The sequence below is a fragment of the Miniopterus natalensis genome, chromosome 4 (genome assembly GCF_054644295.1).
Source record: "Miniopterus natalensis isolate mMinNat1 chromosome 4, mMinNat1.hap1, whole genome shotgun sequence".
In the NCBI taxonomy this organism is placed as follows: Eukaryota; Metazoa; Chordata; class Mammalia; order Chiroptera; family Miniopteridae; genus Miniopterus; species Miniopterus natalensis.
In genome coordinates, this window is record NC_142084.1 from 37,059,479 (window position 1) to 37,082,509 (window position 23,031).

At 38.1% G+C, this 23,031-nt stretch overlaps 1 protein-coding gene across 2 annotated transcripts; it reads left to right on the forward strand.

Annotated features, from left to right (window-relative positions):
• Nucleotides 1–7,320: 7,320 nt before the first annotated feature.
• On the forward strand, nt 7,321–22,469 carry ELMOD2 (ELMO domain containing 2). 2 transcript variants are annotated; one of them, XM_016206937.2, is made up of 9 exons: nt 7,321–7,457; nt 8,505–8,653; nt 10,550–10,578; nt 12,883–12,977; nt 14,586–14,715; nt 16,667–16,800; nt 18,229–18,297; nt 19,310–19,443; nt 21,432–22,469. In XM_016206937.2, exons 2-9 carry the CDS (start codon nt 8,512–8,514, stop codon nt 21,575–21,577), a joined length of 879 nt encoding a protein of 292 aa, XP_016062423.1. In that variant the 5' UTR covers nt 7,321–7,457; nt 8,505–8,511; the 3' UTR covers nt 21,578–22,469. The 2 variants fall into 2 exon arrangements, with proteins under 2 accessions (XP_016062423.1, XP_016062425.1); XM_016206939.2 differs by lacking the exon at nt 7,321–7,457 and adding an exon at nt 7,920–8,424.
• Nucleotides 22,470–23,031: the final 562 nt, after the last annotated feature.

Sequence of the window (23,031 nt, forward strand, 5' to 3'; positions counted from 1 at the left end):
GGGCATCAATCTGCATCATATTTCATTGTTATGCACATATTTTATTTCCTCTGCCATGTGACAAACCCTTAGAAGAGAAAGAGCATGTCTTATACACATTTTTATATCACATGCCCCACTGTGCATTTCAGTGGTACTGACTGAAACAAAAGCCTGTGGTACAACTAAGCTATAGTCACAACAAATCACCAGCAGTCACTACCCAGTCCCATTGAAGCCAACGATAACTATCACTCCAGGAAATCCAGCATCTAGAGAACAGTTTCAAAGACCCTCAGACTTCCCTTTGGTGACTTGCTTTTTAGTGTCACATTCAGACCATGGGAAGTAGAGAATTACCAGGCTAAAGATAAATATTTGCTCAAATAATAGGAATGGGAAGAGTGGCTTCTGGGGATATGACCAGCATCAATCCCTCTTTGGTTAACCCGGGTCTAAACACTGGTCTCATAACTGTTATTAGCACAGATAAGTAAACAGTGGGGACAGATTTTTCTAGTTTCATCATATATAGGCAGGATCCTGAAGGTGAAAACAATCTGAAAGGTAATGACTGTTGATAAAATGTCAGTTGTCTTGGCCCCTATTTCTGTTTCAATTTACTTAGAAATAAGCCATCTGTACTGAGTGGGTGCCATCTGTTGAGCACAATTCAGGAAAGTGACAGTACGGAAAGGGGCTTTTAGGGACCATCTATGACCGCCGTTGCTAAATTTTAGCATGCACAAGGATCATCTGGGAACCTTGTTAAACACAGATTGCTGGGCCCACCCTCAGAGTTTCTAATTCAGTAGGTTAATGCTGGGACCCCAAATTTTGAATTTCTGACAAGTCCCCAGGTGATACTGATGCTACGGGTCCAAGGAACTACACTTTGTTTTTTAAGTTTATCTTTATTGTTGGAAGTATTACAGATGTCCCCTTTTCCCCTCATTGACCCCCTCCACCCCGCATCCACCCATGAACCACACTTTGAGAATCACTGCATAATAGCACACCATAGAATCATAGGTTAGACTTAGAAAAATGCCCAAACCATCCCAAGTTACTTATTTAACAAAGATGCCACATCCTCCGCCACCAGCAAAGGGGAATCCATTATGCCCCTTGGCCATTATATTCTAGAAGTTAACAATAGGTACAAAAATGTGTCTCTTATTTTTTTCCATCACCATTTATGCTCCCTATACCCTCTAAATAAAATAAAGAAAAAAAATTCAATTAAAAAAACTGTCTTTAATATTCATGAATGTACCAAGACTGGCCTGATTAGTGGAAAAAGAGCTACCAAGCTTCTAGAATTGTCCCCTGAATGGAAAGGCCTGCTGCAGACATAAAGGGTGTCCAGTCCAGTGAGCACAGCGTGCAGTCCAACAACCAGGTGAACAGACACAGGAACATGGTACAGACAAGTAGTAAGCAGCAGAGGGTCCAACGCGGATCAACAAGGGCTGAATGGTCTTTTTTTCTTGATTGTCCTTCCCATGGTAACAGCACGTCAGTTTTCTTTAGGGGAACTGTGGTACTTCACCAATTCTTTCTTCTGTGCAGGCTGCTCCAAATGAGCACAGCGGTGTGGGGACCCCATGTGAAACCAGCAGAACTGCCCAGCTGAAGCCAGACAACCTAAAGAATCACAAGAAATAACAAGTTATTGTTTTCCATCACCCTAAGACCTTTTTAAAAACTGTTCCCCCTTTACTTCCTCTTATATTTGAAGAAAACCACACATTCACCTGAGTGATCCAGCTGGCCCTCCATGTCTTCACACTGTATTTTCAATAATGTTTCAGTTACCAGTTCTAGTATCAAGTTAACAACTACTTTACAGATGGTAAGGAATATACTATGTCCATGTCACATTGGGATGGGGGGGGGGGACTATTTCTGCCCACTAGAGCGTAGAATGCATTCTTTGGTCTAGAGAAATATATAACAGGGAACCAGGTAGTCCTTGACAGGGTTTGGGCTTTAGCCCAAGATAGAATAAATGTCAAACCCATTTGAATCCTATAGGGGCTGCAAACAGTAATCCTACATAGTTTACTGGTTTATGGGCTTGGATCCCTGTACCCAGGAGACTTTTCCCAATGCCACCTTCAAATGGCTACTCTGTTGTTGTTATCATTCAACAGTCTCTTACCACATTCATGACTTAGGTAAGAGACAGATGATTATACATCATTATTTCACCACTATCACATGGCTTGGGCACCACTGTACTCACTAAAATTACCTAGTTGGCTACTTCCAGGGAATGGCAGGGCATGAGCCTGACATTTCACTCCCCCTCTTGAACCAACTCAATCATCGATGCGGGCATCTCTGTGACACACTATAACCCTTCACTGGAAGTTCCTTAGGGCTTTCCACAATTGCATCCCCTACACTGGGGCTATTCTTGATGTTCAATCACCAATATTCTCATATTGGTTACTGCCTGTGACTCTGAGGCACAGAACTAAGTTCTTCCTCCACCGTCATGTATATTGCTCTCAACTTGGCCCATTGCATCAACTTATTTGACTGGATTTTTACTGCCCAGAGAGCAAAGGGTAGGTGACTTTGTTCATGGAGATTCTATTATACACCACGGCTCACAGATAAACCAAGGCGTGTGTTTTATTTTAGTGGAGAGTCATGAGGTTTAGACCATTCAGCAACAGAAGTCAACTGCGAATTAGCTCTAAAGCAGAGATGCTACCTACTTATGTGTGTGTTATAATACCTCAGAGATACCTCTCATGACACGAATTCCATTTTACTTGAGAATTTTGTTGTGCAGCTTCCTCTTTATCACAACCTCCTTCTGATATCTTCCATATCATATCATAGGTAGTTCAGATCTTGATATAATTTGCCATTCTTAACTTACGGGAATGTATTCATTAGCACCTAACAACATGCTGGCAAACTAGCTCTCCAGCGCCATCATCAGGGACTTTTCGAGTCCCAAAATCCCAGTGGTCGCCACAAGGTGGCAGTATTATGCTTCGTTCAAAGCCTCCAGTTTGCTTGTGTTCTGGTGTCAGAAACTTCTAAAATTATGTGTGAATGTGTTCAAATGGTAGGGTCTCAACAGCACACGCGCGCCACTGCCCATTACAGACTCTTTATAGCTTGCCAAATAGTCCTTCAAAGTGCTGTGCCTCCCTTTCATTGGCGGGGTTCTGGGGGAGAGTAATTTATTATTCACTGTTTATAGAATACCTATGGTGACCCAAAGTTATTTTTAAAATATCACTGATTGTGCTAAGTTCTGACTCCTAGCTGGACTGACTAACCATGAGAATATCATATGTACAACTACAGCTCTCTTATCTTTTGAGTGTCTCCCTCCAAGGGGAAAGGATCAAAATGTCATCAATACAACAAATCAACTTAATTTTGATGTTGATCGTGTCTAAATCCAATCTCACCAAATTGTGGAAGTGACTTGGAGCGGTCCAAGACATCCTTGTGGAAGGACCATTAACATACAATACATTCCTTCTCATGTACAAGCAAACTGTACTTCTCTCTGCACAAGATCAAGACGACAGCATCTGCTGAATCTATCACAAAAAACTCCCAGTCACAGCCACCTTGTCAAACCTCTTCCAGAGTTTTTACCACTCCTGGAACAGGCACCTGTTTAAGTCACGGCAACTACCTGTTAAAGCATGAAGGTTAACAGCTCTTTCTAAGAGCCTTCTCTTTTTCTCCTGGGCAACAGGGGACTGACAGAGGGGAATTAGCACTTCTGTTCCCCGTTTCCTAACGCAAGATGAGATTTCACGTGTCCTTCCACAGTCTGACGCTGTCTGACATTTACTTCAAAGGAAGGTCTGAACAATTCTCAGGGCTTCCGTTTTGCAAGTCCAGTGAAAACTATGTGAAGGGCAGACTACTCTGTCTCTTAAAGACATTTTGCTTCAAATTGGTAGTGACAAGGACCTTCATCACATCCATTTTTTAAAAAATTAATTAATTTATTTATTTTTGTAGCAAAAAAAATGGTTTTGTACATGGGAAGAAAAAATATAAATTCAAAACTTACAGATAAGGGTTAGCTCTATCACTCATCTCATCACATCCATTTTAATTACATATTCAGGGCAAGGCAAAAACTCAGTCTTTCTTATTTCTCCAGCTTCAGCTTCAGAGTGATTCTGGTGTAACCTACCATAACATTTTCATATGCCCCAAGCTTCAATTTTCAGACGTTAATGTTGCCTTTCCATTACCCTGCTGGTATTATGGTACATTTCACATCATCATTCAATAATCCCAAAGAGGTTTTCCACTGTCCTCTGCCACTCAACATTGACTATATCATACAATCTTAGACCTCTTACCTGGGGTCAAATAAAGATTTCTTGACCCTCAAGTTGATTGTCCTTTTCTCCCAGAACATTAATAGATGAATTAAAATCACTATCCTGAGCTAAACACAGCATCGCTAGCTTTAAATTCATCCAGGATGGGATAACTGGAACAGATCTGATAGGTTAACTTAGGTGAGGTGGATGCAGGAGCTAGAGTGGGTTTCCCTTATCTCAGCTATAGTTAATGTGCAACCAAACCCTTTGTATGGGTCCTGTGAATTTTCCTGCTTCTCTGTTCCCCTTTATCCCCTGCCTTAAAAAACACACACAATCACATAAATAGTTCTACCCGGTTCAATGTTTATTTTCTTTGTTCTGGTTACCATTTCCATCCCAGCCCATAACTTAATTATGAATAGCTTAAATTCTCTTTTCATTGTTAAAGCCCATTACCAGTAGCTGTGAGAACAAATCTTCCTTGGCATTTTGTATATTTCACCGATCTCCCATTAAAAGAATCATACCTAAAGATGAGGAGTTCCCCCTAATCAGTGCCTAACACAGTTTCAGGGAAGTGCAACACAAATCAGCATAAAGTAATGAGGGTTGCCACTGTCCTTAATATTTTTAATGCTTCCACAGAGGTAACCTATTTCCTTCTTAGTAAAAGGACTACACAATTTTCCTTCTCAATATAAATTCACTTCATTCCCGACTTTACACACTCTGAAAGGGGCCTTTAATATTTAACTTGGGTTCTCTATGGATCAAATGCTGAACACTGAAACAAGTTGTTGATTAACAGTCATACTAACCCACTCTTTCCATTAAACAGTTTCTAAAATCAGTGTCTTAGTTGTTTAGCCTGAAAATCCAAGAAAGAAGAGACTTCTCAATACTACTCAAAAATATAACCAAACTCCATTATGTTATAACCTCTGTTTTCCAGGTAAAAGAACACAGCTTAGTTCAGAGACCTACGTAGGTCCCAACTTCTTCTTGAAGCCATAATTCTAATCTTGGGATTTAGCCACCATTGAGCCAGCCACATGAAAAATGGAAATCAGAGAATAAGAGAGAAAGAAGTCTATCTTCCCCAAGGGACAGATCTGGTCTAATATACCTGCCAGTTACGCGCAAATGAATTAGTGGAAAAGAAAAGAGGCAGTCACATGCACATGACATTTTAATGTACAGGGACCCTGCTTCCAGTAAGTGCAGTTCAATTCACTTCTCAGGTTCTGACCAAACAGGCCAGCATTCTCTCCTCTTGGAGAAAAACATGATTGAAGTTGGCCAAAAGTCAGCACGAAGACAAGGGGAAGAGCTCTCTGCACTGCCTACCGTGAGTACAGCGCAATGAAAAGGTAAAAGGATTCTACCATTGTCCTACAGGATGATCTCACTCTCTATTTTATGAAGCTCTTGTGAACTAATGGAGAGACCCCTGAAATAGAAGTTAGTTTCTACTTCTTCATTTGCCAAATTGACTGTGCACTTTGCCTTTCTGGATCTTCTTATGTGCAATAAAAAATATTCAATGATCTTTAAGTTCCCTTCAAGATCTAAGACTCTATGATCTTCTTATTATATGTCCATGTTTCATTGCCAAATTGACCGTGGGTTGCTTCTGTGGGGCAGGGATTATGACTTATGCAACCTTCGCATGTCTATCGTTTTACAATTAATACCTTTAAAAACAAGTGTGTTTTGCTGCTTCAATTTGTGTTAACAAGGGGATGGAGGGGAAAAAATATATATATATATACACATACACATACACACACACACACACACACACACACGCATAGAATATTGCAGGAGGTATAAACCAGAAACTACTACTGGTTGCTTTCGAGTAAGGGGGCCCGAGGACTAGGAGTCTTGGGTGGGGGTGGGGGCGGGGGAGTTATTTTCCCCTGTAAATAGCCCTTTGAACTCACATCCTGCTCTCCCTTGCTCTTGCTCCTCCGGCCACCCTGGCTTCTTGCTCTCCCTCCAGTCTATGACCGATGCTCCCGATTCAAGGCCCTTGAACTTGCCGTCCTGGCGCCTGGACACACTCCTCTTCCCCACACACTCCTGAGGTTCAGGGCCTTGCTGCACCCGGACGCTGCTCAGATGTCACCTGAACACAGAGACTCCCCTGACTGCCTGGGTGTAAAAACTCCCCCTCCCCATACGCCTCATTTTAGGGCCCCCTGGCAATAAATATTTGTGTTTGTTCACTGTAAGGCTACCTTTTGGAACCCTGACTGGTACCTAACAGGCAAACAACAAATACTTGAATTAACGAATGGACTGTCTGAGATGAGACTTTTAAAAAATCAGTACATACGTTTCTTTTTTCAAGAAAAACCACCAGTTAAGGAATAAATATTTGATGACTTAACTCTTGGATGTTTATTATTATCGAACTAAGTCCAAACTTCTTTCCTCAACACGTAAGGCTCTCCTTATCGGCCACTGATTAGCCACGAGCAGGTCCTTAAACGCCCTGTTTCCTCCTCCATGAAGTGGGACCGTCAATAATTACCTCTGACCTTTGAACGCGGGGTTGGGGTCCAACATACAGTAGAAAATCCGCGTATAATTTAAGTGAATTATCAAGGACGGGAGGAAAATACACCGACTTAAGATTAAACGTAGGTGAAAGCGCAATAATAGTTACCAAAAGCACCCCACTTCTTCCGCGTCTGGAGTGCAGAAGCCTCCAAGGTGTCAACTTGCGCCAAAGACCGCGAGAGACGCGTCGCGCGGAGCGCTGGGCGAGACCCGCGTTGGCGCGGGGCGCGCCTCCGGGTAGCCGTTGCTAGGGAAACCGCCCGGCGTCCCTAGAATCCGAGCACGCGCCCAAAGCAACCGCGCTCGACCTTCTCTCTGCGTAAGCAATTGGTGGAGCGCGGGCCAATCGGAGGAGGCCGAGGGGGGGGCGGGCGGTGTCTCGGGAACGGGCGTTCCCGCCTCTTCGCTCCCCGACTTCCGGGTCACGGTGCCCGCGGAAAGCGCTGTAGGAGTAACGTCGTTTCCGTTGCCGGCTGTTCGCAGTTGGGGAAACCGAGGCAGACTCCAGCACCACCCCCTAGTTCTTCCGCTCGTGTGAGGTGGCCGCAGTTTCTCTTCCTCTGGCCCCGTGCTGCTTCCGCGCCGGTGCGTGAGCCACGCGTGTCCCACGGCAGATCCGCGGGGCGCCGGGGCCGGCGGGGCTTTGTGCGACGGTTCCGTCGCGCTCGCGGGCAGCGCCCGAGCCGGGCTCAGCCGGGCTCCGAAACGGGGACTGGGCGCAGCGACGCCCGGAGGCCTGGGGAGCTCGGGCGCCGCGAGGCTGGCTCTCCCTCCGCTTGGCGGTTCTTTTGTGGCGATGAGCGCGGAGTAGACGGGTTCATTCTCACGTTACCGTTCAGCCCGTCTCTGAAGTGCAGCGTTTCTGCACCGACCTGCGGGGATTTCGAAATTGACAACCTCTCCGGCCCCGCTCTAGAGATGATGTATATAGGTGGGGATGCTTATGGCATGAAGGAGACGAGCATTTTGTTTGTTTTTAAGTAATTACTCTGTTGCATCACCCCCGCCGCGCACCATGTAGGAGCTGAAGGTTTTTCTTAGGATTCAGTTTTATTGAGGGTGTATAGTTCGTTGCCCTCTTTAGTATTTCAGCCCTTCACCTGTTGAATGGAAAAGAAAGACTTAGCCAGGATGCGATCTACTCAGTGTTCAACTTGTATACTTCAACTTGTAAGCCTTATGTAGTGTTTTTATTTGCCGGCATCCCCGGACTGTGGGATAGATGTAACTGGTATCATCCATAAGGGATTAAGAGCTTATATAATAACAATTGTGGTACGTGGTATATTTGATTTCATTGTTGTTTAGTTGAGTTCCTTTTGTTCGTGAACTGTTGAGCCCCAATTCTCAAAGAATGGAAAATTAAAATAGGGAACTGAGAGTTTTAAGTAAGTCTCTTTGATTTTAATTTTTAAAAAGTGATAAATTGGCCATTTGAACAGCTATCATTTCATCTAAATAGTATATATTACACCTCTCATTGTTTTCTTAGATTCCTTAAACACTGCTACAGTGGAACAGCATAATAGATATTAATATAATTTGAGATTTGGTGAGTTGGATAAACTAATTTTTTTCCATTTTAAAATCCAATTTAAAGTCATTAAATCTGTCATATATTTCTTTCTCCAGGAAAAAAATGTTTATTTATTTGTGGGACTTCTTCTATGGGCACTTTTTTCGATTTTGGATGAAATGGCTCTTGCGACAGATGACTGGAAAGTGTGAATTGCAGCGAATTTTTGATACCTATGTAGGTGCCCAAAGGACACACAGAATAGGTAATGTTATTTGAAAAAGAATAATTAAAAACTAATGAAATTTTAACTCTGAATGAATATTTTTTCTCATTACTCAGTGACAGATGCACTCATTGTGTATCCTGATCAGGTTGCTTAAACTCATTTTCATAATCTTTGAAATCTAGCATTAAGTCCTTCCAGCTCTAAAACTGTATGATCTTGCAGAAAAAGAAAAAAATTATTATTGAATTTCCCGTCTGTGCAAACAGTTATTTTCTCTGGCTCCTGAAATTCATCGGTTGTTCCTTAGATTATAATTATAACCTATATTCTAGAGAAAAATCTCTATACTTTTCTAAGCCCTTTGAAATTTTCACCCAAGTGATGAGAAAGATTTTGATCCATTTTTATACTCAGCATCCTTCATCAATCTTTTAGTCTCTTGTGTAATTCATGAAAGGACAGTACTAGATATCCAGTGATCCCTAGGAAACATTATTAGACTTAAAATATGGACTATCCAGTACTCTAGCCAGTAGCCACATGTGGCTGTTGAGCACTTGAAATGTGATTAGTATGAATCAAGATGTGCAGAAGTATAAAATATGCACTGGGTTTCAAAGACTTCATATAAACAAAGGATGTAAAATATCTTTGGATATGTTGGTTTAAAATAGTAAAATTAGTTTTATCTGTTTCTTTTACTCTAATGTGGCTACTCTGGAAAATTTTAAAGTACACATGTGGCTCACATTTTGGCTTGCATTATATTTCTGTTGAACAATACCGCTCTATTACCGTCTGAAACTTATCAGCTTTCAATGCATAATTGAAAATATTGCTTTAAATTAGAACACAGATGAGTGACAAATATGGTGGAGGTCATTTCTTTTAGGCCAGGGTAAAGAAGACCAAGGATCAGCTGCAGTTCATGCTCACTGTGTTAAATGAAAAACCATGACTTAACCAGGCCTTCTTTTTGTATTGAACAAGCATGCTTCAACTAAGAAATCCACCCCCTGTCGGACTTGGGGAGTGGGTGTTGGTATCCAAGGCAACTGAAAGGATGACAGACTTGAGGAGAGAGTAATGCTCAGGACAGCTGGATGATTGAAGTTTAATTACTTCCCTACTTTTCTCACAACTTTGTGGCTGACTTAAATTATTGCCTGCTCTTTTGATTTGCCGTTTTAACTGTTCTGAGAAGAACAAAGTACCTCTTGATAAGAAATCTTGGCAGTCTTGGTGTTTTATAGCGTGTATGTGGGGGAAACAACGTTAAGGCCTTACTTTGTTGCGAAAGCATTTTTCTCGAATTTTTCAAATTGCTGAGAAAAAGACTGGTCAGATGTGCCAGAAAATTTTTTTTAATAAACTATTAAAAATGTTAGTCATTCTTGAAACAGAAGACAAGAATGGAGAAGCTCTTTTGCTATTTGTCTGGTTCGAGGATGGTTAGGCAAATTATCTCAAGTCTTTTCAATTTTGCCCCTCTGATGTTGTATAATTCAGTTGCTAGCTCATGAAATTGAAATGCTTACTCCTAAAGGCTAACAAATGAAGAAAATGTAGTAGAAAGCACTCTCACTGTAGTCTTAGGTTGAGTTTCTGGGACACCAGCTGTTCCGAGGTGGTCACGTATGAATTTGCAGTGGTTAGTAGCCACTCAGGGTCTGCTAGAAACAGATGACTCTGGGGAAATTAGGTTGACTTTACCTCTTTGACTGTGGTGTGTTGGGTTGGGTTGAGTATTTTGAAATCATCTCTAGTTCTCTATACTGTAAGGAAAAATTTTAAAACGTTTGCTATGTTATTCAAGCAAAAATACCTTCTAGAACTATGAAAATAATTTATTATTGGCTTGATATTTATACTCTTTGATTATGGAGTAATTCACAAACAGCATTTAAGTGATAACATTCTTTTTCATTTCAGAAAATTCCTTGATGTACTCCAAGAATAAGGTAGGATCATATCAAGGTGATAATTCCAGAAAATTTAACCGGGAGATAACTTTTTCTTTAAAAGGATGCTTCTATTTTAGAATTAATTATTAATATCTTACCAGAGGAGTCTTTGTTGTAAAAAGTATTAAGTGAAAATTTTCCACTTTAGAAGTAATATTTAATTTTTAAAATATTTTCTGTGTGCATCTGTGCACACGCTATTCATGCACAAAGAAGGTATTTGAATAATTTGTCCTGTTCTGAGGTTTTGCTTGTTTATTTTGCCTCAAGGCTCAATAGTTTTGGGGGAAGCAGGGTCTTGGGGGGAAACCTTCTTTTACACCTGTGTCCTTAGGATAGATTCTTTCTTGAGAAAAAAAATCAAGCAATTTTTGAATAGTTATAGAACACCCTGGGTCACGTACCTTTTGATCCAAAATAAGTCAGACCTCATGTTATTATTAGTCTGCTTCTGCTGTATAACAAACATAAAATTTCAGGGCATATAACAATATGTTATTTAAATTCTTGCTCATGTGTGTGCTGGCCAGCTGGAGAGATGATTCTTCAAGCTGGTGCCAAGGTCAGGTCTGTTGCAGTTGTCTCATTCTGGGACCCAGGTTGGAAAGTTAGTGAGTACCTGGGGAATGTTCTCACTGTGGACCATTGAAGCCCTAACCACACAGACATATTTTAAGTTCCCTGGTGTCATATCCATTACCATTCCATCGGCTAAAGTAAGTTATGCTGCCAAGCCCAAGTCAAGATAGAGAAATACGCTATGCCCACCATAAGGCCATGGTAGGCATATGGGGCATATAATTCAATTACAGGGGGGTGAGAAATGAGGACCAATAATTCAGTCAGTTACATGCTGTACTTCCCTAACAGTAGTACACATTTTTTTCTATGTATACATGTAGTGTGGCAAAGGTAGAGCATGGGCCACCTAGACCATTTTTTGAAATCCCATTGTAGATCACAGCCAGCATTAAACAACAATGAAAGGAACAGAATAGGAAATAATTGGAAACATTGGTCATAGTAAGGTTAAATATTATTTTATGGAATTTTCATTTTAGCTATCTGTATGTGCATCTGTATATTTTAGATATCCCTATGAATGTGTGTACTTGGTCATGGTATATAGCGTGAGTCAAAAATATGGGATCAAAAATAAATAAAATATGGATAAAAAAATATTGACTTGCTACTGTCTAGTGATACTGATATGCATTACTGATTCATGCCACAAACACAGTGGACCTTGTTGAATATTGCGGGCATATCAGTTATGTTCTAGAAAGTGACCTATGAAAAAATGAAGCATTCACACTCTGTGAATATACTAACACAAATGTATGTGTATATTTGTCAGTTATCTCTTATAAGCAGCATATGAAAAGATAAGCTAGATAACAGTCTGTCCTCAAAGAGTTTCCCATTTAATATATAATACAGAAAGTGGTGTTTTCCAATTATTTTCTCTTTTCCTTTCGTTGTTGTTTAATGCTGGTTGTGATCATACAGAGATTCCAGATAAGTTATTATGGGGATTCCAAGAGAGGAGAGGTTACTTCCACTTGAATAGAATGAGGGAGTGCTTCCTGGACCTGGTATGTGAGCTAGCTTAAAAATGGGAAGGACTGATAAGTTTCTAGACCAAGGAAAGGAGCATTGCATATGAAAGCACAGGGTAAGCAGAGAAATGACTGGAGTATTTCGTCTGGAGTATAAAGGATACCAGAGAGGGACAAGAGTTAAAGAAACTTCAAGGATAAGGAAGGCCTGCATGTGCTTGTTTGATGGAAGGAAGGATCCAGTGGACATATATAGGATGCATTATTTAAGAAATCTGTTTTGTATGCATAAAACAAAGACCCCAAGCATATATGCTGATCTATTACAGTGCCTGTCACTGGTGGTAAGATTATAAGATTATTCGTGTTTTATTCTTTATGCTCTTCTTCATTTAAAAGTTTTTTTACTTCTGCATTAAAATTTTTTGCACATGTTTTTATTATGTCATTTTTGAATTTTATAAAAAGTCTGTACTTCATAAGCGCACTATGGTGTTAGCTCATTCACTAAGAGAACCTCTCGATTCTCAGTTAAGGAAGCTTTTATCTGAATGTGTTACCGCTCTCTCAGTTAATTAAATAATTGCTTGAGTGATCTAAGCCCAACTGAAAATTGGAAACAAATTTGGTTTCATTTTGCATTTTAATATTGGCATTGTAGAGTTGACTAAATATCTCAAAACTTATTGTTCTTTTCAGCAATAAGGGATTTTTCTCAATCAGCTTTTTGTCACATCAATAGGTTTTACAGAAAGCGACAGTTGTTCAGAGTGAAGTGGACAAGTGCGTAGAAGATATAATGAGAGAAAAGCGTATCAGCGCTGAGAAGGATGTCAGGTATGCCGTTTGCAGGCTTCTTTTTCATTCTGTGCGTACATCCTGTGATGGTGGAGATCACACACCGTCAGAAGCTTTAGAGCCGAAGGCGTTGTGGAGATGGTGTGACTCCACCTGCTCATTTTGGTGTGTGAGGAATTGGGGCCCAGAGAGGCAAGTGATGGGGCAGATCTAGAGCCTGTGTCTCTTGGTTCCCAGCCCAGTGCTATTGCCAGTTTACCTTCTGCCTTTTTTAAGGTAACTTACCATTACCTTCCCAAAGTTAAATAACTTCAGTTACTATGTCCTTCCTGTCCTTCAAAATTCAGTTCCTCTGCCCTTCTCCGGGGAGGTCCTCCCTAGGTCCCGTAGTCTGAGTTAGGGGCCCTTGCTCTGTCCTGTCACAGAGCGCTTCACATAGCACAACCCGTTGTACTGTCGTCGTTGATTTTCTCTTGTTCTTCCCCTAACAAGTGTTAAGTTCCATAAGAGAAGGACTTGACTTACTCCATTTTTGAGTTCTCAGGACCAGTACCTGGGCCTGTAAGGGTTCAGCAATTTGTTCGATCTTTAGCATTTTCTGTGTAAGTGTAGGGGAAGGCGCCGTTTATTTTGGGTGGAATAGGGAATGGGACAGGAGAGAACTATGAGGATAGTTCCACAGAAGAGGTGGCATGTGAGCTGGACCTTGTTGAGTGAGTAGGGAGGACCTGCCCTGCAGAGGAAGAATGCCAACAGGGCACAAAGTGGAGCAGCATCGGGGAGTGTCGGGGAGCCTGTGGCTGGGGCACTGAGCTCGTGCAGAGCCCTGGTTGGAGAAGTGCATGGAGTGTTAGACTGCTGTCACACAGACACACAGGTGTTTTCCTTTGGGTTTCTTCTTTTTTTTTTAAGCAAACAAGCTATATTACCAGATAGGTATTTTAAAGAAAATGGATGATGGAGGGTAAATTTGGGGATGTGGGAGGCTGGCAGAAGGGATAAAGACAGGACAGTTAGAAAACTGAGTCACTCAGGCAAGAGATGACAAAGCCATAAGTATATCAGCATAAATGAATATATGATGATTGCTTTGAGGGACATTTCAGAGATAAAAAGGATGCGGGCTTGGGGATCTTTTGATGTATTTGGTGAGAGGAAAATCACAACTGGGAGGGTTCTAGCTTGGGGAACTAATGATTAATGATGCCATTATAGGTTTAGGGGTGTATTAAGAAAAAGCATGTTTCCTCAGGGAAGATAAGCTGTTGTACTTGGGAGAACTGAGATAACCTTGTCCTGGACCTGTTTGTTATGTATATATTCTTGGAAAATTTAAGTCTGTTGGTGATAACTGGCCATAAAGATTTGGGAATGTATGAGATTGCCCAGGGAAAACATGAAAAGAAGAAACAGTTGCAAAGTTTGCCCTTCCTACCATGTCGTGTCCTCTTTCTAGACCCTGATATATCCTTCCTGATATGTCATATAAAGTTTTATGTTTAAAGAGGTTATTGGTGCTTATTGTATTAAACTGAAAACTAGGAGTTTAGTAAACTAAATAGACATATGAATCACAAGCTATGGAGGCATTACTTTATTGTGATAAGGAGGAATGATTTTTTAAAATAATAATTTTGTCATTTTCAGTTTTAAAATCTGCATGAAGGCATGCTTACTTCAGATATCTGGTTATAAACAGCTCTATTTGGATGTAGAAAGTGTGAGAAAAAGACCGTATGATTCTGATAACCAGCAACATGAAAAGCTGCTTCTCAAGGTAAGTTTTGTTTTCTGCATTTGGAGTTAACTGAACACTGGAAAAATATAAACCAGGCTTGAGCTAGTAAGGTCTTTGTGCAAATTCTGGAGGCTTATACAGCCATCCAGTTTCATTGCCCCTTAGAGAATTTTGTTCTGTTGGTGAAAGAGTTTTAGTTAACTCTTTTTATAATTTTCTGGTAAGTATCATTAAAATATATTCAAATAAATTTTATTTGAAATGCTTTTAATTCTGAAATAGATTTTAAACATATAAAGGGAAATCTGTTAGTAATTTTTAAAAGGACCAGTTAAAACCCAGCCTAATCATTCATTTAGCTTCAGAGCCAGCAGAGTCTTGACTGTTTTAAAGCAGGGCCACAGGTCTTCGAATTTTATTTTGGGATAGCGGGATACGCCTTTTATTATGAGTCCCTTTACTCAACAATGCCTGAAATGGTAGTGAAACAGAAAAAAAAGTCCAAGTATTTCTGTTCTGCAGATTTTCATAAACTTAACAACTTTTGTGAGTCTCTCATTTGATGACATATGTCAAATTTAGAAAATGGTTAAATATTTTAAAATTTATTTTGCATTAATTAGTTTGTTGCTATCTAACACTTGATAGCTGTCTTATGTTATGATAGCTGTCTGATATTTTATCTCAGTCTTAAGGAATATATTCAGTTAAAGCCATTATATTATTTTTTTCTTTTAAAGCAAAAAAAAAGCCTCGTAGACACAGACAACAGTATGGTGATTACCAGAGGGCAAGAAGGGGTAGAAGGGATAGAAGAGGGAAAAGGGGAGATAAATGGAGATGGAAGGAGACTTGACTTGGGGTGGTGAACATACAATATATAAATGATATATTATGGAATTGTACACCTGAAACCTTTATAATTTTATTAACAAATGTCACCCCAATAAATTCAACTGAAAAAATAAGTAAAAAAAAAAGATCAAGGGGAAAAAACACACAGTAGTTTACTTGCAACTAAGTAGTAAACCTCCCCATTTGGGGGCAAGATAGTTGAATAAGGAGTTCCAAACCTCATTAATTAAACAAATCATATAAACCAAAAAATGTATTGACACTAAATATTTCACCTTTGTTTTTTGTTTAAATGGTTCGAATATTCAAGTCAAGTGGTTCTACTGGAAAAGTCTAGAGTATTCAGGTTTCTATACCTTAACTGAGATTATTGAGAGAATAAAATTAAGATATTGACCATCAAGAAACAGGATTACAGGAAAGACCATAGGCAATTCCATTTAACTGAACTAAGAAAGACCAAAGGGAACATAGAAGAAATGAAACATTTTACAATTATGAGTGCCTAGAAAAATATCTTAAAGTAAAAAACATGAGAGTTCAGATCTGGCACTAAGAATGCTAAAAAAATTATTAACAGTCTTTAGTAGTAATATATTAGCTTTAAGGAAGAGGTCCCACAAAAAAATGAAAACTATGAAAATTTATAAAATAATAATCATATGATTTGGAATACTGTCTGTATTATTTCTTCATGATCCCCTCCCCAATTCAGACCTATTTTCCTTCTTCTGATTAGGGACAAATCACCCACTCTTAGAATAGAGCTTACTTAAGTATAGTGTCAGAAGCAAGGGCCAAGTACATAACACTATTCTCAAGGAAATAGTTTACCAATTCTGGTATATAATACATATGTATTAGTAAATACAGACATCTCATTATTTTAGATTTCTGTGTATTGTTTCAAAATCTATTCTTTATATAAGTCTTTTAAATTGGAATAAACATGCTAAATTTTTTACGATAATTAAAAAGTTCTCAAAACAGTCTTTGTTGAACCTATAATTTGTCTACAAAAGTTGTTTAATTGAAAGCATTCAACTTACTAGTTGTATCAGCTATGAGAAGGAAAAAAATCTTTGTAACTTAAGAACATCACTATTATTTGTAACATGGAAGCATGTTTGTACAGCTTTGGAACCTTCTAATGCCCACAAAAAAGTTGAAGGCTAGAATCTCCAAGCAGTGGGCTGACATTGGTTTCCAGGGTGATGATCCCAAAACAGACTTCAGAGGCATGGGCATACTCGGATTAATCAACCTTGTGTAAGTGAAAATAAACTGTCTTTTCTTCTCTAAATGAAATTACATGTAATCTCCAATTTAGTTTCCTACTCTTTCTGAACTTTAATAGCTGCAGTGCTAGAAGTATTTACGAATGTGTTGGCAACAATAGGAAGACATTTGGAAATGTACTTGTGTATGTGTGTGTGTGATTTCTTTACGTACCAATACCTTCCTCTTCCTTTCTCTTCCTGACCTCCCTTCTGATACCACTTACACTCTTATATTGCTTTTTTACACTGTTATATTGCTATTTTTAATCCTCTTGCCTCTTCTGTCTTGGCTTTCTGATTCCATTTGGGGAAACGTAACCAGATAAGATGATAATGAAGTCTCTTCACACTTACTCTTTGCCATATGTCACAAGTGATCTAAATCCCAGGCTTTCCAGAGCCTATGTGGACTCTGTCTCCTTTTCTTCTTTAATACTTATTCTTGGGCATATATGTGAAATTGCAAAATATGGAACTAAAAACACAATTGATAGCCAAAACTATTCTAGAAAGTAAACTGGAAGATTACTTTTCTCCTTTAAGGATATGCAGATGAAGAGATTCTAGTGTGGGGGTCTGTCCTTGAATTGTGATTTATAGACCGCAAAATACCTGGAATGGGAACCCTGACCGTTAACAAGGTTTAGATAGTTACTGTAAAGAAATTAGGCCTGAAATTGGGCTATATTCTGTTACTATTGAGAAAAAGTAGAGAAGGGAAATCTGGTTAGAAATTTGTTTGCTTTACGAAAATTTCAGTGATTTGCTGTCTAAAATTTAAATAAAACATGTAAATTCACTTTTATTTTACTTCCTATTCTCACATCAATATCCAGTCAATCATCATATACGTACGTGTGTATGACTCCTAGTGCATCGTGAGGAGATCCAAAGGTTGAACAGATTTGGTCTCTATCTTTAAGAACTCAGAGATTGCATGAGTGCAAGCCAACAGGATAGATGAGCCTACAAATAGATAGCTGTATCTATTTCTCCTCATACTTCTGTTTTATGGCCAGTATTTTAGTGATGCCACATATCAAGGAGGTTTTTTTAGTGCAAAATGGAGTTTATTAACTTTCTTCTGATTGCACTGGTGACATTAAACAGTACAGACTTAAGTTGAACAAACAAAAGAACTCTAGTTTGTTTGTTTTTTAAGGTAGGTAGATCACTTATTTGTTAAAATACCTTAAAGCCTTGCCAAGGGCCCATGTCCCATGCTAGATAGACCTGATAGCTCAGAATTAAATTCTGATTGATTCAAAAGCATTTCTGAGTCACTGAGATGATTTGAGGTGGAGATTAATCGGGATGATTGTGGGTATCATTTTGACAGCAACTTTTAAAATTGCTTCTGGACAGCTTCAGTTTGAATGACTCATGTTAATTTCATTATTTTCTTAAATTTTTTTAGGTATTTTAGTGAAAATTACACCAGGGAAGCACATCAGATTCTTTCCCGTTCAAATCATCCAAAATTAGGGTAAGCCAGATGTGTTAAAGAAACTGTAAGCTCTTGGATTTAAGTTGATTAGATCATCTGGATTTGAAAGTATTTCAAGGTATTTTAGAAATGAGATTATTTTAATTGATAAGAACTTTAAAGGATATTGCATGATACATTATTTTTAAGGCTGCCTATGGTCATAAACCAATTTTATATGTATTTCACTGTTTTTTTTATCACAAGATATAATTTATCTGTAAAATGGGATAAGGCCTTTATAAAGATTTTTTTAGGAATATGAGAAATAGCTTTGAGAACTCTGACATGAAATGCAAATTGAGATCATATTATTAGTTTTATCATATAATATTATTCCATTTTTATATTCCAATGATACCTAGCTTTGAAAAATCATTATAACAATATTACATCTTAAAAATAAATACCCTACCCAGCCGGTGTGGCTCAGAGGTTGAGCATCGACCTATGATCTAGGAGATCAAGGTATGATTCCCGGTCAGGGCACATGCCCGGGTTGTGGGCTCAGTCCCCAGTGGGGAGCATGCAGGAGGCAACCGACCAATGACTCTGTCATCATTGATGTTTCTATCTCTCCCTTTCCCTTTCTTTCTCTGAAGTCAATAAAAACATATTTAAAAAATAATAATAAAATTAAATAAAAAAATAAATACCTTGATAATGGAAGAGAAAATGTCAGATTACTCAGTGTATTTTAGAAATCAATGAGAAAATAATATACATATATATATTGTGGTCCTTTTAGGTTTTTTAAGGATTTTGGTTTTAGGTATTCATGTAACCAGAGCTTTATTTTTATTTCTTAGATTATATCCAGAAAGTCAACAGCCTCTAAAGAACAAAATTTTTAAATCTATTCTGGTTATTTTTCTTAATATGTAGAGATTATTGTAAAGTCAGTACTGTGTTAGAAATGGATCAAAATAACATACTACTTTCTTGCATAATTTCAAATTTATTTTATGAACTATTTGGCTAGTTGGTATAACTAGTAATGTTTCTGACGTAGGTATTCTTATGCAATAGTTGGAATCAATCTAACAGAGATGGCTTATAGCTTGCTGAAGAGTGAAGCTTTGAAATTTCATCTCTACAACTTTGTTCCTGGTGTACCAACAATGGAACACTTTCATCAGTTTTATTGTGAGTATTAAAAGGAGTTAAAACTAGATATTTCAAAGAGAATTTTTTAATAATTGGGAAGGTATAATGTATAATAACCTCTATCACTTTGTTATTTAGGATTTTTGGAAAAATGGAAAGTAAGAGAAGATGGGTTCACTGAAGTATTTTGTATTTCAATTTCTATATTAGCTGATTAAAAATATTCAGTGAGGCAGTTTTTTCACATGTATACAAATGTAGTGTTTACCCAGTTTTCTGTAGGTATCCATTTTTCAATCAACTATAAAATGAATTTTCCCTCTTGAATACTGGTTAATCAATGCTGTTGATCAAGGACAGACCATTTGCAGATTATTTTGTTACTCTTGTAAGAAAATTTAATTTAAAAAATTTCAGCCCCCCTCCCTTTCTTATTTCAAGTCTAGGTCATCATTGGGGCTACTTAATAACTTTTCCTCAAGCAGTCATATTACCACTGTCCCATTAACTTTTATTCTGATGACATTTGAACACTGAAGATTTAATTGCATGAACCCCATCTTCAGAAGATACTGCTCAGAAGCAAAGAATTCAAATCCAGCTTAGCTTTTATGCTCTACTTTTCTTGATCTTTTTGTGTCTTTAGAATGTCATTTGCATGTCTGCAGGATATAGGAAACTATTTACGTATAAATGGCCAAATCATAACTTCTTCAAATCAGTGGTTGAAGGTGTCATTCAGGCCTCTTTTCCCCATAACCTCCCCATCTTTACTTAATCCTTAATTCCAGGTTTGTATAGTTTCTGAATTTCTCTTGTATTCCCTAAATGTCTCTTGTGTTCGTCCACTCTTTCCCATCCCCCTTGTAACTGGATGACCTCAGGCCTTTCTTACTGAGTCACTGTAATCACCTTTTCACCAGTCTTTCTGTGAAGACCTTCTCCTGGTTCTTCTCCACATTGAGGGTATAGTTATTTAAAATGGAAATCTAGTCATTTTACTCCACTGCCTACAATTTTCCAAAAGGACCCATGACAAGGCCCTGCATAACCCACCTGGTCACCTCTCCAGACTCATCTTCTACCCCACACCAGCTCCCTGCAGCCTAAAATTTAGGCACACGTCCTCTGTCAGTTGCACAAATATATCATGCTGTCTTCTGATTCTGGACTTTTCACCCAGCCTGGAACACTGTTCCTGCTTCCTCCATTCTTTCCATGTGTTGTCTACTCATCTTTCAAATCTCAGTTAGATGTGACCTTCCCTGGGAAGTCTTATCAGAGACTCTTTTCCTTCAGTTATCCATTTCTCTATTCATCTTTCCATAAAGATGGCTAACTTGAGCATCTTTGGCTACTGTCGACCCCAGTGCCCTCAACACCAGCATCTTGTTTGGCTCCTGTCTAGGATGAGCATCAAAGAAATATCTGGGGTAAAAAAAAAGTCATTATAGGTTCAGTCTAAATAGGGTTTAGGAGTAGTTTTAAATTCACACTTTTTGTTATAAATATATCTATTTTAATATTTAGTCTCATTAAACACTTTTAACATTTTCAGGGTTAAATTGGCTACTGTAATGAGGATATAGAAAAATAAAAATATTAAACCTATTTAGAGTTATGTATTCTTTTTAAAAAGGTTGCTGATTCATTGGAAAAAGTAGAAATATCTCTGAGATTTAGAAATCAAATAGAAAACAGCTTTCCTGTAATTTTTCCATGTCCAACATTTTCTTGTTACTTTCATTTTTGTGTTTCAGGGGTCTCTGGGGATAACTTTTCTCCCCTATTCTCAAGGTATCTTTTGACAATATTATAGCTCCTAAAATTGAGGCATTTTGCTGAAATTGCTGTTTATTTTGAACATACAAAAATATTTCTTATAAAATTCCTCAGATTTCTTCTAGTTTAAGATGATTTCTGATTATTATATGATGGAATTTAATGGATGGTTATATACTTTCAAAATGAGATGGTTTGGATGTGACATCATTATTAAGTACTATATGTTTGTTTTTTGCCTACAGGTTATCTTGTCTATGAATTTGACAAGTTTTGGTTTGAAGAAAAGCCAGAAAGCATTATGTATTTCAACATATATAGAGAGAAGTTTCATGAAAAGATTAAAGGACTCTTACTGGATTATAACGTATCACTTACTTTAAAAATATGAATCATTTCTAGTATCTTCTATTTCTACCACATTTTGCACACACAACAGAATTTATATGTTGTAATAGAAATGATCTGATTAATTACACTGCATATATATAATTTCCTACAGAAATATTTCAGAAATTCTATTTAAGAAAGCTAGTGGACAATCAGTGTATGTTTACAGTTGTTTATACACTGTCCTCCAAAGGTACCTTATCCTTCCAAAGATCCCTCTATGGAGTCATGGCAACTGCAGTTTGGAACTTGGGACTTAGCCCATTTACTATAAAAGTACAGATCAGGTATTTGTATTAAATTGGTTAATTATAATGTATAAATATCAGTTTTCACTTTTATGTGTTGTAGCCATCAAGTTGGTATCTTTGTAGAGTTCTTAAAATTTTTTGTTTTTGAGTTTGGAAATATTGCTCTTTATTTTCTTTCTCTTATTTTATTTGTAGGTTAATTAGGAGGGAGAGGGGTTCTTCGTGGTTTTTTTGTAGGACTCTCACTCCCATGTGTTGCCTCATTAGTAGCACCAAGAGCATCGGTATGTCAGAGAAGGGGAACACTCTTGGCCTCCTTTTGGGGTTGCCTATTTAGCATAACAGATAATGAGAGAATGACAGTATTGGTGACTAGCTTTTTTGACTTTAAACACACACTTTAAAATATTACAATGTTATTTTGAAACTTAAAGCTTTCAACATCTTTAAGATGTTTTCTCATCTTCAGTCTTTGGTTTTTGTCATTTGTAGAAAAGAACCTTAGTACCTGGTGTGAGAGCCTTTTATGGGGCTTCTCTACCTATGTGTGTTTATGAAAAGAGATGTATTTGCTCAGAATATCTTGATTGTATTCAAAGGGCAGTTGCTGTTTTAATAAAGCTGTCTTTGAACTTAAGAAAACTTAAAGTTTATTTAAAATCTCAGCTAAACATCATTGGTTTATTTTACTTACTGTTAACTTTTGCTTCTTTGCTTTACTCCATAGTGTTTCTAGATGATGACGTATGGGCTGTATGGATATTCTTTGAGTTAACAATCTGTGGGATCCTAAAGTAGCCTGAGGATGATGATTGTGCATTTTGTATAGCTTTATCCTCCTAAAATCTCAGGAGAGCAGCAAGCATGTTAAGATTACATAATGATGAGATTCTAATGAGAATGGTTTCTTCTTTGTGTGTTTTAGACATTAGTTCTTGTAGCAAAACTGAAAGAGTTTGTAGATAGGTTCAAGTGATTACTAAGTTCTCCTTAAATCCTACAGAAACCAGCCTGTTAACGACATAATTTAATCTAAAACACGATGACAGTTGGTACATCCTCTAACGTGGTCTATATCCAGTGTTTAAGAACTGGTTCTTATGTGATTCATCAAGACCTGAGACTTTCAAGTGTTTGTTTATGCTTATTAACAAACCTCTCTTCAAACTTGCCAAAGAGAAGAGTGGTAAAAAATATTTGATTG